Consider the following 14,969-nt stretch of genomic DNA (forward strand, 5'->3'; position numbering starts at 1 on the left):
AGAGCTCCCATTATCAATGGGAATAATCGATAGTGATTAGTGTTCCAGGCCCACATGATCCCAGGATACATTTACCTATCTTGAGGACAGATCCCCGTATGCTGTGCAGCGAATGAAGGCCTCAGACTGGAATCCTACGTTCCTCCGGGACCACCAGACATTTTCATAGGTTTTTTTTGGATTGGAGGCGTTCGTCCGAGGGAAGCCTCTGACCGCAATTACCGCCCCCACCCCGTTGTGTCCAGTGGTCGAGGGGGTCCAGTAAAAGGGGATATAGACATAAGATTAAATGTAAGAGATTTAGGACGGAGAGCAGGAGATTTATTTTTACACAGAGCATTGCATTCGTTTTTGAAATGCATGACCAGATTTAATGGTTGAAGCAGAGGCTATGTTGACATTTAAAAATAGGTTTGGAAATGTGCTTGAAGGGGAGTGAGATAATGGGATGTGGGACCAGGTCAGGCACATGGGATTACATCGGATATACGGCACAGAAACAGGATATTCGGCACAACCAGTCCATGCCGGCGTTTATGTTCCAGTCGAGGATTAGGACTACTTCTGTGTCGAGGATAGACTGGTTGAGGCGAAAGGCTTGTTTACTAAGGGAGGAGGAGAGGGTCTGTTATTTGCTGCATTCCTGTGATATAAAGGCCTTGCTAAACAGGCTGCTAATATAGACAGGAGACAGCTGGAAACTTTTTCACAGCTCGGGGTTAAAGTACTTGTTTCCAGGTTTAGCTTCAGGCAGATGGTAGAACTTAAGATTATACAGTGTTTTGTGAAATACGTTCCCCAGAGAATAGGTATGGAGATAGTCTGTTGCGCAAGGTTTGAGCTTGCAAGATTAACACAGAATATGGTGAAATGTGTTTCCATTCCTGTTGTTTATTAAAATGTTGATAATTGCCTTAAAAATTATTTTTTCCATCTTCCCCCTTTGTTGCTCCTCAAAAGGTTCTATATACAAAACATTGCCATCTTTCAGGGAAAAGTCCAGGTTTGTTTTTAAACATAGCCAAAACAAGTTTCCTATGAAGAGTCTTTGCTGCCCCAGCTCCACAGGCCGAAGATCAGCCTCCCTTGTTGCAAAGTGGATGTGTTGATTTTCCTAGGCTTGATCTTCCCTCATCCCTGAATCATATCAGGTTAGACTGGAGAAGCTGGGAATGTTTTACTTATTTTTTTTTTTAAATGGAGAAAAATTGCAAAGTGATGCAGTACAGAGAGACCTGGGTGTCCTTCTGCATGAAACACAAAAAGTTAGTATGCAGGTACAGCAAGTGATCAGGAAGGCAAATGGAATGTTGGCCTTTATTGCAAGGGGGATAGAGTATAAAAACAGAGAAGTCCTGCTACAACTGTTCAGGGTATTGGTGAGGCCACACCTGGAGTACTGCGCACAGTTTGGTCTCCGTACTTAAGAAAGGATATACTTGCATTGGAGGCAGTTCAGAGAAGGTTCACTAGGTTGATTCCGGAGATGAGGGGGTTGACTTATGAGGATAGGTTGAGTAGGTTGGGCCTATACTTATTGGAGTTCAGTAGAATGAGAGGTGATCTTATCGAAACATACAAGATAATGAGGGGGCTTGACAAGGTGGATGCAGAGAGGATATTTCCACTCACAGGGGAAACTAAAACTAGGGGACATAGTCTCAGAATAAGGGGCCACCCATTTAAAATTGAGACGAGGAGAAATTTCTTCTCTCAGAGGGTTGTAAATCTGTGGAATTCTCTTCCCCAGAGAGGTGTGAAGGCTGGGTCATTGAATATATTTAAGGTGGAAATAGACAGATTTTTGAGCAATAAGGGAGTAAAGGGTTATGGGGAGCGGGCGGGGAAGTGGAGCTGAGTCCATGATCAGATCAGCCATGATCTTATTAAATGGCGGAGCAGGCTCGAGAGCCAAATGGTCTACTCCTGCTCCTATTTCTTATGTTCTTACAATCTTAGAACAGCGAAGGTTATAGGGAGATTTAATTGAGGTTAAAAATGATGAGAAGTTTTGATAGAGTTGATAGGGAGAAACTGTTTCCATTCTCAGGAGGGTCAATAACCAGAGGACATGGATTTAAAATCATTGTCAAAAAAGCCTTGGGGGGGTGCTTACTTAGCGAGTTGTTATGACCTGAAAGGGTGGCAGAAGCAGATCCAGTAATAAATTGGGGAATTGGATCTCGACTTAAAAAAGGAAAATTTGCAGGGCTATGGGGAAATAGCTGGGGAGTGGGACTAATTGGAGAGCGTTTTCAAAGGGCTAGCACAGGCACTATGGGGAAAATGGCCTCCTTCTCTACTATATTATTCTCGAGCTAGATATTCAACTCATTTGTGCGCCAACGAGGCGCTAACGAGTTTGCAACTGGGCACGGTGCTCTTAACGGCGCCCGCCATATTGGGCGGGAGTTTAGCGGCGGCGGTACAGCTTTGGGCCCCGATATCTCCTGCGCCCGGAGATTGTGATGTCATCGCCACACGCTTTGCCCCATTAGTGCCCGGCCCTGAAATTATAATTCACCCCTTGCAGCAGCGCCAGGCGAAAATACCATCGGCTGCAGGAGGCAGGCCTCGGGCGGCCGGCCACTACCGGGGCAATGATTAAAGGCGGGGGTGGCAGAGTCAAAAATAAAAAAAACAACTGACCTTGGGTTTCCCGCTCCCGATGCGGTTTCTTTGCCAGGCCATAGCCGCGATCGCTTAGCGTGGCACTCTCCTCGAGGCTGGGCTGACCGCGCGGCACCCTCGCTCCCCGGTGGTCCAGGTAGGGCCCTCTTTCTTTTGCAGAGTCGGCAGCGTGGGGTCTTCCCTCTAACTGAGGGAGGGGCCCCTCGGACGCGGCAGTGCTGCTCGGCCCAGTTTGTGGCGATGTTGAGGAGTCTGCCCAGTTAGCGCCCCAGGAACGAAGGGGAGCACTTGATTTAGCGCTCCACTTCCTTCCGGGGGGGCAGTAACCCAAACTTCTGGATGGGGGGAGGGGGGGGCGGGGGGGCGAGACTTCAGCGCCTGGCGCGAGGTCCCCCGACTGTTACCACCCCCAAACGGGTTGATACCGAATTATTCCCCACACGAGATTATTTCAAGACAGCTCCTACCTTCAAGAACTGCTGAAGCATTGCCAGCTTCAGCTCCTTGGTGATTCCGGAGTCCTCAGGATCAGCTTTGAGGCGCTTACGCACCACGTTCCTTGTGAAAACGCCAACGCTGTTTTGGCTTTCTGCACCGACTGGTCTTCCATGTTGGAAGAACTCCTGAGTCAGGTTGTAGACCTAGGGAAAGAAGTTGGGAAGCATTAAAAACTTGCCCACAATTTCACCAATAACTTAAGTGGGCGAAAGCAGCCTCTTGTGAAACCCTGGAGGAAAGAAAAACCCTACAAATGGTCGACTGTGCAGGATTAGCTGATCTTAGCCAGAGAGGCGTTTGTGGCACTACAGTTGGCCTTCTTTTGTTCTCTACCCCTTGGTCATGAGCTCAGCCACATAGTGTGAGGCTGAAGCCACTAGCAGGCCAGAGGGTTACATGGAGGGAGCGGCAGCTCTCATCCCCGAGGGACATTAGCGGACCAAGCAACAATCTGGACTCTGTTGTAATCCGCATTCGAATATTCTTCTCATAATCGCCGGCTGCGCTCACAAGTGCAGGTTGATTCTGCTATCCAAACTGCCAAGAGGAAGAGACGACTGCCATGGGCCGGGGGCTCAGCAAATTGCTGGCAAGCAGCCCACAATTTTCCATCCAATTAAAAAACGCTGAGCTTCCGTCATTTGCCGGGTTGCACTCCCTGCAAGCGGCGCTCCCCGCTGAGGGTGCTGCACCGCAGAGTCATCCCTGTGAACTGCGGCCATTTGTGAAGTACCCAGGGGGGGCGGCGGGAGGGCACTGTCCGTGGAACCATATCCCGGTAAGAGTCAGCACATCCAGGAACAGAGGGGTGAAAATTGGGGATCGGGGAGGGTGCAGTTTAAAAAAAAAAGATATCGTTCATTGTGCACATTTATAGCCTTTTAAGATAAATTGAGAGAAACAACCATGACCGGAGAAATCTTGCATCCTCAACGGGTATGCGAGGTTTCAGAGGAGACAATCATTAATAACTCCAATAAAGGAATTCAGGAGAAACTCCTTTACTCAGAAAGTGGTGAGAATGTGAAACTCGCTACCACGCAAAGTAGTTGAGTCCATTAGCATAGTTGCTTTTAAGGAGATGCTAGATAAGTACATGAGGGAGAAAGTAACAGAACGAGTAATAGGGCGAGATGAAGTGAATAGAGCAGGAGGAGGCTGATGTGGAGCATCAACAGAGGATTAGTGGAATTGTCCCAACTGGACTATTTCCGTGCTGTAAATTCCATATAATTTAATATGGGCCAAGAATTGCGGTCGGAGGCTTCCCGCGGACGCAAGCCTCTAACCACGGAGTACGATGCACACCTACCTGCAGTCCCTGCACACACAGAGAATTCCGTGTTGGGCAGGGTTTATCGTTTAAAAATTAGTCCTAAAATGTAATTTCTCTGTCTTTTAAAACTCTTGCGCTGGTGAAAGCAGGCCTTACGCTTGCTTTTACCAGGCACCAAGAGTTTTAAGGACATTGGCTGGTCAGGAGACGCGCAAATAACCCAACTCTCCGCCCGCGGAGGCCCTCTATTTTCGCAATGGTACGATCAGGCAAAAGAAATGTTGACAGATTGCAAGTGCCGGGTTTAGGCGCACGCGCAGTGCACGCCCAAACCTGGAACTTGCGGGGCCTCTTCGGGCCATCGTACGCACCCGGAGAGGCTGCAATTTATGGCCAAATATGTTCCACTGATGTTTTTCTTACTCTGAGGTCCTCAATTCTAACTGCATATCTAAGCTAGGAGATTGAACATTCTGATTCATGAAATCAGTTGTGTTTACTTGTATGATTTCATAATTAGCTGTCAGCCTTGATTACCCTACCAACTGCAATATCAGTTCAGTATCTAAAAGGTGATTAGCAAGAAAACTGCCTTTTTTTAAGCCTAGCAATTTACATAAATGTATATACAAGTGCGCATCATATTTAAATCTGTTTTAACAGACCTGAGTAGGGATGAGCAAACTCAGACTTCATTGGCTTTTCCTGTTCATAGACCCCTTGGAGATTCCTCTAATTGTACTGGCAAAATTATTTATGCGACATCTTCAAAGCATTAAAGCCCACCAAAGTTATTCCTAGAAATCAAGGTTTTCATTGAGGAAAATATTTGGTTAGAAGTTTGGAAACAAATGTGAAGCAGTTACCTAAACATTAGAAAATCCTCATATTATCCAACTTTTGCTGGATTTTTCTGAATAGTTCGGAGGATGGTGCAATAGGGGGGAAATACTAGTCAGCCAATACTGGGGAAGAGGGCCTTCAGTTAGGTGGAGAGACTAGAGAGGCTGGGATTTTTCTCCTCGGAGCACCGAAGATTAAGGAGAGATTTAATCGAGGTGTTCGAAATTATGAGGGCTTTTGATAGAGCAGATATGGAGGAACTGATTATATTGGCAGGAGGGTCAGTTAGCAAAGGACACCGAGTTAAGATAATTAGCAAAAGAACCAGAGAGGAAGTGAGGGAAAAAAACATTTAAACAGTGAGCTCTTATGATCTGGAATGCACTGCCTGAAAAGGGTGGTGGAAGGAGATTCAGTAATAACTTTCAAAAGGGAAATTGAATAAATACAGGTACAACGTCCAAAATCCGGAATCCTCAGGACCGACTCCATTCCAGATTTGTTTTTTTTCCGGATTCCAAACAAGAAAATCAATAGTCTGAAATCCGTAATCCTCCACTAAATCCGTACCGGGTTTTGAGCGGCAAAGTCCGAAATCCGGCAAAACCCAAAATCAGATTCTGTCGAGGATTCCAGATTTCAGACTTGACTTTATTGTCTGAAATCCGAAATCTTCGACCGAATCCGTGCTGGATTTCGGGTTTTGCCTCAAAAATGTCTGGTTTTCGGACAATAATTCCGGATTCCAGACAACTCCATCAGCTATGCGCAAAATGTCCGGTTTTTGGACAATTCTGGACTTTGGAGTTCCGGATTCGGGACGTTGCACCTGTACTTGAATAGAAAAGATTTGCAGGGCTATGGGGGAAAATATATCCTGAAGAAACACACAGTGTTGTGCACTGCATATTCATGAAGTGCAGCGATGTGATCTCACCTCGTTGTATACATCGCTGAATTCTTCAACGACATCCTTAGGTATTCTCTGCCCACTGCTGGTACAGTAGTGTGCCACCCCATTCTTGGAGTAGAGACTGATACGGCCAATACTTCGCTCCCCATCTGTAGTTTCTTCAAGGAGACCATGGTCTTCTGCTAGCTGATAAACCGGGTTCCCATGAGCACCGTGAATCCAAGTGGCCCCAAGGTCAAATGTAGCACAGCCTGAGAAATGAATATCATATATATTATATATATATATATATAAATTATTACAAATAATGTAAAATGAGGCATTTATAGACTGGCCATATATATACACATATATAAATAATATCCCCAAAAAAGCACTCTACTCAGAGCACCGACACGGCAAGCGAGCCCCAGGTGGGCAGAGGAAACGCTTCAAGGACACCCTCAAAGCCTCCTTGATAAATTGCAACATCCCCACTGGCACCTGGGAATCCCTGGCCCAAGACCTCTCATAGTGGAGGAGAAGCATCCGGGAAGTCACCGAACACCTCGAATCTCTTCGTCGGGAACACGGGGAAACCAAGCGCAAACAGCGGATGGAGCGAACGACGAATCAAGCACCCCACCCACCCGTCCCTTCAACCACCTTCTGACAGAGAATGTAGATCCCACATTGGTCTCATCAGTCACCTGAGAACTCAGTAGTGTGGAAGCAAGTCATCCTCGACTGCCTAAGAAGAAGAATATAAAATACACCGATCTAAGAGAATTCCTTGTGCCTTTGTGTGCAGTTTGAAAGGGAAGTTACTCGGCAAAGTTCAGCCTGTTTTGCTTCAGAAGGTCTAGTATTGTGGCAGTCACCAATATCCCCCCCACTTCATTTTTTTCCCGTGTGCTGTCCCTTTAAGTTTGCTGCGCGACAGCTGCACGCGGGGTCTCTGTTCCGGCAGCTTGTGGGCAGGCTGCGCGGGACCTCGGATTGATGTGCACCCACCCACCTGCATACCTTAGGGTGATAGTCTGGTAGTCAGGCAGTACATCGATCTGAGTGAGTCTCAACACCAATGCAAGTTCAGCCATGAACTCATTGAATGGCGGTGCAGGCTAGAAGGGCCGAATGGCCTACTCCTGCACCTATTTTCTATGTTTCTATGTCCCATGCATGTCTCATTCTGTGAGGTTTTACAAACGCAATTTCTTGTGAGGTTCAAGAAGAGCGTTTCTTTTTAATAATCTGGATCAGATGTTGTAATGGGAGGATGGTAAGGTTGGAACTGTGGAGGGGTTAGATCAATTGGGCCTTGATCATCCAAACTTATCTTGTGATCCTATGAGAAAACGTTGCTAACCATCATTTTTAAAGTGACCTGTCAGTCAACTGAAGTTCAATCAAGCATCAGCTGTGGCTCAGTGAGTAGCAGTCTCGCCTCGGAATCAGACAGTTTTGGGTTCAAGTCTCACTCTAGAGACTTGAGCACAAAATCCAGGCCGACATTCACAGTGCCGTGCTGAGGGAGTGCTGCCTTGTCGGAGGTGCAGTCTTTCAGATGGGAAGTTAAACCGAGGCCCCGTCTCCTTCTCAGCTGGGTGCGAAAGATCCCATGGCACTATTTCAAAGAAGAGCCGGAGAGTTCTCCCTGGTGTCCTGGCCAACATCACTAAAGAATATTCAGATAATCTGATCATTATCTCATTGCTGTTTGTGGGAGCTTGCTGTGTACAAATTGGCTGCTGTGTTTCCGGTATTACAAACAGTGACTGGACTTCATTGGCTCAAATATTGGTATCCTGATATCATGAAAGGTGCTATAGAAATGCAAGATATTCATTCAATGCTCCTTTCCACTCTGGTTCAGTATGGAGCAGAAACCAATGGTCATGTGCAACACCACTGGATACGCACCTACACCAGGTCATAGCTGAGAAAAAACTGCATGTGCAATAAAAGCAGATCAGTAACTTATAGTATTGGTTGTAGGCACTGCAGGTCATTTTTATTCTAGTTTCTCATTTTCTTCCATTTGGCTTTAAAACTAAAGGAGAGCCTTAGCGTAAGCATAAATGCATAAAATGTAAATAATTCATTGTCATTGTTCTTAATAACAATGATCATTTGCATTTATATAGCACCTTTAACATAGTAAAACGTTCCAAAGTGCTTCACAGGAGAGTTACCAAACAGAATTTGACACTGAGCCACATAAGGAGATATTAGGACAGATGAGCGAAAGCTTGGTCAAAGATGCAAGTTTTAAGGAGTGTTTTAAAGGAGGAAAGAGAGGTAGAGAGGCGGACAGGTTTAGGGAAATAATTCCAGAGCTTAGGGCCTTAGCAAATGAAAGCACGGCCGCCAATGGTGGAGCTATTAAAATCGAGGAGGCTCTCGAGGCTAGAATTGGTGGAGCGCAGATATTTCGGAGGGTTAAAGGGCTGGAGGAGATTACAGAGAATAGGGAGGGGCGAGGCCATGGAAGGATTTGGAAACCAGGATAAGAATTTTAAAATCAAGATGGTGCATAACTGGAAGCCAATGTAGGTCAGTGAGCATAGGGGTGATGGGTGAACAGGATTTGGTGCGAATTTGGACACAAGCAGCAATTTTGGATGAGCTCAAGTTTACGGAGGTTAAAAAGTGGGAGGTAGGCCAATATTGCATTGGAATAGTCAAGTCTAGAAGTAACAAAGACATGGATGAAGGTTTCAGCAGTGGATGAGCTGAGACTCAGGTATTCGATGTTATGTAGGTGAAAATAAGTGAACTTAGTTATGCTGCGGCTATGTGGTCTGAAGTTCGATTCAGGGTCAAATATGACACTAAGGTTGTGAACAGCATGGTCCAGCCTCAGACTGAAGTTGGGCAAGGGACCGAAGTTTGTGGCGGGGACCGAAGACAATGGCTTTGGTCTTCCCAATATTTAGCTGGAGGAAATTTCTGCTCATCCTATACTGCGTGTCGGACAAGCAGTCTGACAATTTAGAGGCCATGGAGGGGTCGAGAGAAGTGGTAGTGAGGTAGAGCTGGGTGTTGTCAGTGTACATGTGGAAACTGATGGTGTTTTCGGATGATGTCGCCAAGCGGCAACATGTAGATGAGAAATAGGAGGGGGCCAAGGATAGATCCGTGGGGGACACCAGAGGTAGCGGTGTGGGAGTGGGAAGAGAAGCTGTTGCAGGTGATTCTGTGGCTACGACTAGATAGATAAGAATGGAAATAGGCGAGTGCAGTCCCGCCCAGCTGGATGATGGTGGAGAGGTGTTAGAGGAGGATGGAATGGTCAACCGTGCTGTTAGGTAGGGAGTTTCAGGATTTTGACCCAGCGACTTTGCAAGGATATTTGTAAGGGCTTATATCAGTAAAAGTTCTTTCTTCAAATAGCAACCAAAGAGAAAGAAGCTTTTCAGTTACTTAATGCAACATTTAAAGCAAATTGATGCATAATATTGAAGGCAATAATTTATTGCGAAATATATATATTTACGATTCCCCAACAAGGGAAAAAAGTGCAAGTCAGATTTTACTGCTTTTGCCCAGTACTACAATTACAGCCTCACTTCGAACAGCCAAAACGTATTCAGCAATATTTTGCCTACTAACAGCCATGCTCAAGTTCTGCGTACAGCCAATGGAGCAAATGAGCAGACCTCAACAACCGAATGGTATCCCACAGGACTCAGTCTTGGCACCATGACTTTTTAATATTTACATCAGTGATACCCTGCTGACCCAGTCAAGGAATTTTGGACACGCAGACAACTTTGCGATAACCATCCAAGTGAGAACTCTTGGCCAAGCGGACTGCACCCTTGCAGAAGACTTGAAAATACGAGGAGTATGGTGGCTTTGTCTGAGTCCCCAGAAAATGCTCGTCTCTGCATGCCAAGAGGCACCCGAGTGCTCTCTTCCATCTTGCTGAACGCAGGCACGGAGACTTCCCAAATTACCTCAGGAGTGGTTCTGGAACCTAATCTCACGTACCATCAACACCTGACCAAAACCGCAGGCAAGATAAAGACTAAGATCAACTTCATCCACACATCCACTGGAACCAGCTGGGGAGCAGATGCTCACACCCATGTGGACAGTCACCTTGGCCCTTGTTTTCTCAGTGTCATATAGAACATACAGCACAGAAACAGGCCAATCGGCCCAACAGGTCCATGCCAGTAATTATACTCCACACAAGCCTCCTCCCATCCTTCTTCGTCTAACCCTATCTGCAAAACCTTCTATTCCTTTCTCCCTCATGTGTTTATCTAGCTTCCCCTTGAATGCATCTATACTATTCCCCTCAACTACTCCTTGTGATAGAAAGTTCCACATTCTAACCACTCTCTGGGTAAAGACGTTTCTTCTGAATTCCCTATTGGATTTGTTAGAGACTTTCTAATATTTATGGCCCCGAGTTTTGGTCTCAGAAGCTGAATATTGTACAACAGCATGGGCAGAAATCGCACATACAAATCCCGTCAACGTATAGCAGAACATCACAGAAACTTCGATGGGAAAAATAGAAAAGCAGAGTATTTTTTAAATGGTGAGAGATTGGAAAATGTTGGTATTCAGAGGGACCTGGATGTCCTTGTGCACGAATCACTGAAAGTTAACATGCAGGTACTGCAAGCAATTAAGAAAGCAAATGGTATGTTGACCTTTATTACAAGAGGATTTCAGTATAAGAGTAAATATGTCTTACTGCAATTATACAGGGCCCTGATGAGACCACAAATGAAGTATTGTGTACAGTTTTGGTCTGCTTATCCAAGAAATGATATACTTGCCATCGAGGAAATGCAACGAAGGTTCACCAGACTAATTACTGAGATGGGGGGATTGTCCTATGAGGAGAGATTGAACAGGCTCGCGGGGCCGAATGGCCTACTCCTGCTCCTATTTCTTATGTTCTTAAACATTACAGAGCATTAAACCAGTGTAAACAGTTTGCCTTTCTGTCCTCATACATATCTCAGCACTACCTCTCAGAAGGGAAGCAACAACAGTTGGAGAATACAGGAAAGCCTTACGAAACTCAAATGTGCCAATTAATGAATAATCTCCGGAAGCTTTCGAAATACCACCTTAAATCCAAGAACCCTTTCCTGTCAACGGTTGAAGCTCTCAAAACCTCGAAATGCTCACCGAAAGAAAATTATCGGAGGATGTGGAAAACCAGTCAGGGGTCAGAACCTGATCATACACCCAGTGGCTTCACTGGGCCACCTAAAATATGGGTTACAGTGAAACGCAGCAGAACTTCATACGGGCATTGCAACCACCTGGCCATCCAAACCACGGAGTATCTTCTGCCCACATCCTAACTCGCACCAAGTCCCATTCCCCCATCACCCCTGTGCTCGGCTGACCGACATTGGCTCCCGGTCCGGAAACCCCTCCATATTAAAATTCTCATCCTGGTTTTCAAATTCCTCCATGGCCTTGCCCTTCCCTATCTCTGTAACCTCCTCCACACTGCTGATGGTTTCTCGCAGGTTGGGGCCTAAGCGCTTAGGTGTTACCTTGGATAATCCTTGCCACCGGACCAAGTGCCACATGCTAGTCAAGTGCCACGTGCTAGTCAGAGTAGGAATCGCAGGATAGTTCAGATGACTACGTGGCTTGAGCAGTGGTGCAGCAGGGAGGGATTCAAATTCCTGGGGCATTGGAACCGGTTCTGGGGGAGGTGGGACCAGTACAAACCGGACGGTCTGCACCTAAGCAAGACCGGAACCAATGTCCGAGGGGGCGTGTTTTCTCGTGCTGTTGGGGAAAAGTTAAACTAATATGGCAGGGGGATGGGAACCAATGCAGGGAGACAGAGGGAAACAAAATGGAGATAGAAGCAAAAGACAGAAAGGAGATGAGTAAAAGTGGAGGACAAGGCAAAAAACAAAAACGGCCACTTTACAGTAAAATTCTATAGGGTCAAAGTGTAATAAAAAGGCAAGCCTGAAAGCTCTGTGCCTCAATGCGAGGAGTATTAGGAATAAGGTGGACGAATTAACTGTGCAGATAGCAGTTAACGGATACGATGTGGTTGGCAGCAATAAGACATGGCTCCAGGGTGACCAAGGCTGGGAACTCAACATCCAAGGGTATTCAACATTAAGGAAAGATAGACAGAAAGGAAAAGGAGGCGGGGTGGCGTTGCTGGTTAAAGAAGAAATTAATGCAATTATAAGAAAGGACATTAGCTTGGATGATGTGGAGTCGGTATGGGTGGAGCTATGGAATACCAAAGGGCAGAAAACGCAAGTGGGAGTTGTGCACAGACCTCCAAACAGTAGTAGTGATGTTGGGAAGGGCATCAAACAGGAAATTAGGGGTGCATGCAATAAAAGTGCAGCAGTTATCATGGGTGACTTTAATATGCATATAGATTGGGATAACCAAACTGGAAACAACACGGTGGAGGAGGATTTCCTGGAGTGCATAAGGGATGGTTTTCTAGACCAATATGTCGAGGAACCAACTAGGGGGGAGGCCATCTTAGACTGGGTGTTGTGTAATGAGAGAGGATTAATTAACAATCTCGTTGTGCGAGGCCCCTTGGGGAAGAGTGACCATAATATGGTGGAATTCTACATTAGGATGGAGAAGGAAACAGTTAATTCAGAGACCATGGTCCAGAACTTAAAGAAGGGTAACTTTGAAGGTATGTGGCGTGAATTGGCTAGGATAGATTGGCGAATGATACTTAAGGGGTTGACAGTGGATGGGCAATGGCAGACATTTAGAGACCGCATGGATGAACTACAACAATTGTACATCTCTGTCTGGCGTAAAAATAAAAAAGGGAAGGTGGCTCAACCGTGGCTATCAAGGGAAATCAGGGAAAATATTAAAGCCAAGGAAGTGGCATACAAATTGGCCAGAAATAGCAGCGAACCAGGGGACTGGGAGAAATTTAGAACTCAGCAGAGGAGGACAAAGGGTTTGATTAGGGCAGGGAAAATAGGAGTACGAGAGGAAGCTTGCAGGGAACATTAAAATGGACTGCAAAAGCTTCTATAGATATGTAAAGAGAAAAAGGTTAGTAAAGACAAATGTCGGTCCCCTGCAGTCAGAATCAGGGGAAGTCATAACTGGGAACAAAGAAATGGCAGACCAATTGAACAAGTATTTTGGTTCGGTATTCACTAAGGAGGACACAAACAATCTTCCGGATATAAAAGGGGTCAGAGGGTCTAGTAAGAAGGAGGAACTGATGGAAATCCTTATTAGTCAGGAAACTGTGTTGGGGAAATTGATGGGATTGAAGGCCGATAAATCCCCAGGGCCTGATGGTCTGCATCCCAGAGTACTTAAGGAGGTGGTCTTGGAAATAGCGGATGCATTGACAGTCATTTTTCAACATTCCATAGACTCTGGATCAGTTCCTATGGAGTGCAGAGTAGCCAATGCAACCCCACTTTTTAAAAAAGGAGGGAGAGAGAAAACAGGGAATTATAGACCGGTCAGCCTGACATCGGTAGTGGGTAAAATGATGGAATCAATTATTAAGGATGTCATAGCAGCGCATTTGGAAAGAGGTGACATGATAGGTCCAAGTCAGCATGGATTTGTGAAAGGGAAATCATGCTTGACAAATCTTCTGGAATTTTTTGAGGATGTTTCCAGTAGAGTGGACAATGGAGAACCAGTTGATGTGGTGTATTTGGACTTTCAGAAGGCTTTCGACAAGGTCCCACACAAGAGATTAATGTGCAAAGTTAAAGCACATGGGATTGGGGGTAGTGTGCTGACGTGGATTGAGAACTGGTTGGCAGACAGGAAGCAAAGAGTAGGAGTAAATGGGTAATTTTCAGAATGGCAGGCAGTGACTAGTGGGGTACCGCAAGGTTCTGTGCTGGGGCCCCAGCTGTTTACACTGTACATTAATGATTTAGACGAGGGGATTAAATGTAGTATCTCCAAATTTGCAGAGGACACTAAGTTGGGTGGCAGTGTGAGCTGCGAGGAGGATGCTATGAGGCTGCAGAGTGACTTGGATAAGTTAGGTGAGTGGGCAAATGCATGGCAGATGAAGTATAATGTGGATAAATGTGAGGTTGTCCACTTTGGTTGTAAAAACAGAGAGACAGACTATTGTCTGAGTGGTGACAAATTAGGAAAAGGGGAGTTGCAACGAGACCTGGGTGTCATAGTACATCAGTCATTGAAGGTTGGCATGCAGGTACAGCAGGCGGTTAAAAAGGCAAATGGCATGTTGGCCTTCCTAGCGAGGGGATTTGAGTACAGAGGTATTACTATAGTTGTACAGGGCCTTGGTGAAGCCACACCTGGAGTATTGTGTACAGTTTTAGTCTCCTAACTGGAGGATGGACATTCTTGCTATTGAGGGAGTGCAGCGAAGGTTCACCAGACTGATTCCCGGGATGGCGGGACTGACATATCAAGAAAGTCTGGATCAACTGGGCTTGTATTCATTGGAGTTCAGAAGAATGAGAGGGGATCTCATAGAAACATTTAAAATTCTGATGGGTTTAGACAGGTTAGATGCAGGAACATTGTTCCCAATGTTGGGGAAGTCCAGAACCAGGGGTCACAGTCTAAGGATAAGGGATAAGCCATTTAGGACCGAGATGAGGAGAAACTTCTTCACCCAGAGAGTGGTGAACCTGTGGAATTCTCTACCACAGGAAGTTGTTGAGGCCAATTCACTAAATATATTCAAAAAGGAGTTAGATGTAGTCCTTACTACTAGGTGGGTCAAGGGGTATGGCGAGAAAGCAGGAATGGGGTACTGAAGTTGCATGTTCAGCCATGAACTCAGTGAATGGTGGTGCAGGCTCGAAGGGCCGAATGGCCTAC

The 14,969-nt window shown here is 45.8% G+C and overlaps 1 protein-coding gene across 1 annotated transcript in view; it reads right to left on the reverse strand.

Moving 5' to 3' along the window:
* The window catches only part of smox (spermine oxidase), a 47,798-nt gene that overhangs the window by 17,697 nt on the left and 15,132 nt on the right, over positions 1-14,969 (reverse strand). The window contains exons 3-4 of the mRNA XM_070866822.1: positions 6,186-6,412; positions 3,099-3,272 (exon numbers count right to left, since the gene is read on the reverse strand). Of these exons, the coding sequence (XP_070722923.1) occupies positions 3,099-3,272; positions 6,186-6,412 (401 nt within the window). The remainder of the gene's footprint in view (positions 1-3,098; positions 3,273-6,185; positions 6,413-14,969) is intronic.

This window comes from Pristiophorus japonicus, chromosome 2, assembly GCF_044704955.1.
Source record: "Pristiophorus japonicus isolate sPriJap1 chromosome 2, sPriJap1.hap1, whole genome shotgun sequence".
Classification (NCBI taxonomy): domain Eukaryota; kingdom Metazoa; phylum Chordata; class Chondrichthyes; family Pristiophoridae; genus Pristiophorus; species Pristiophorus japonicus.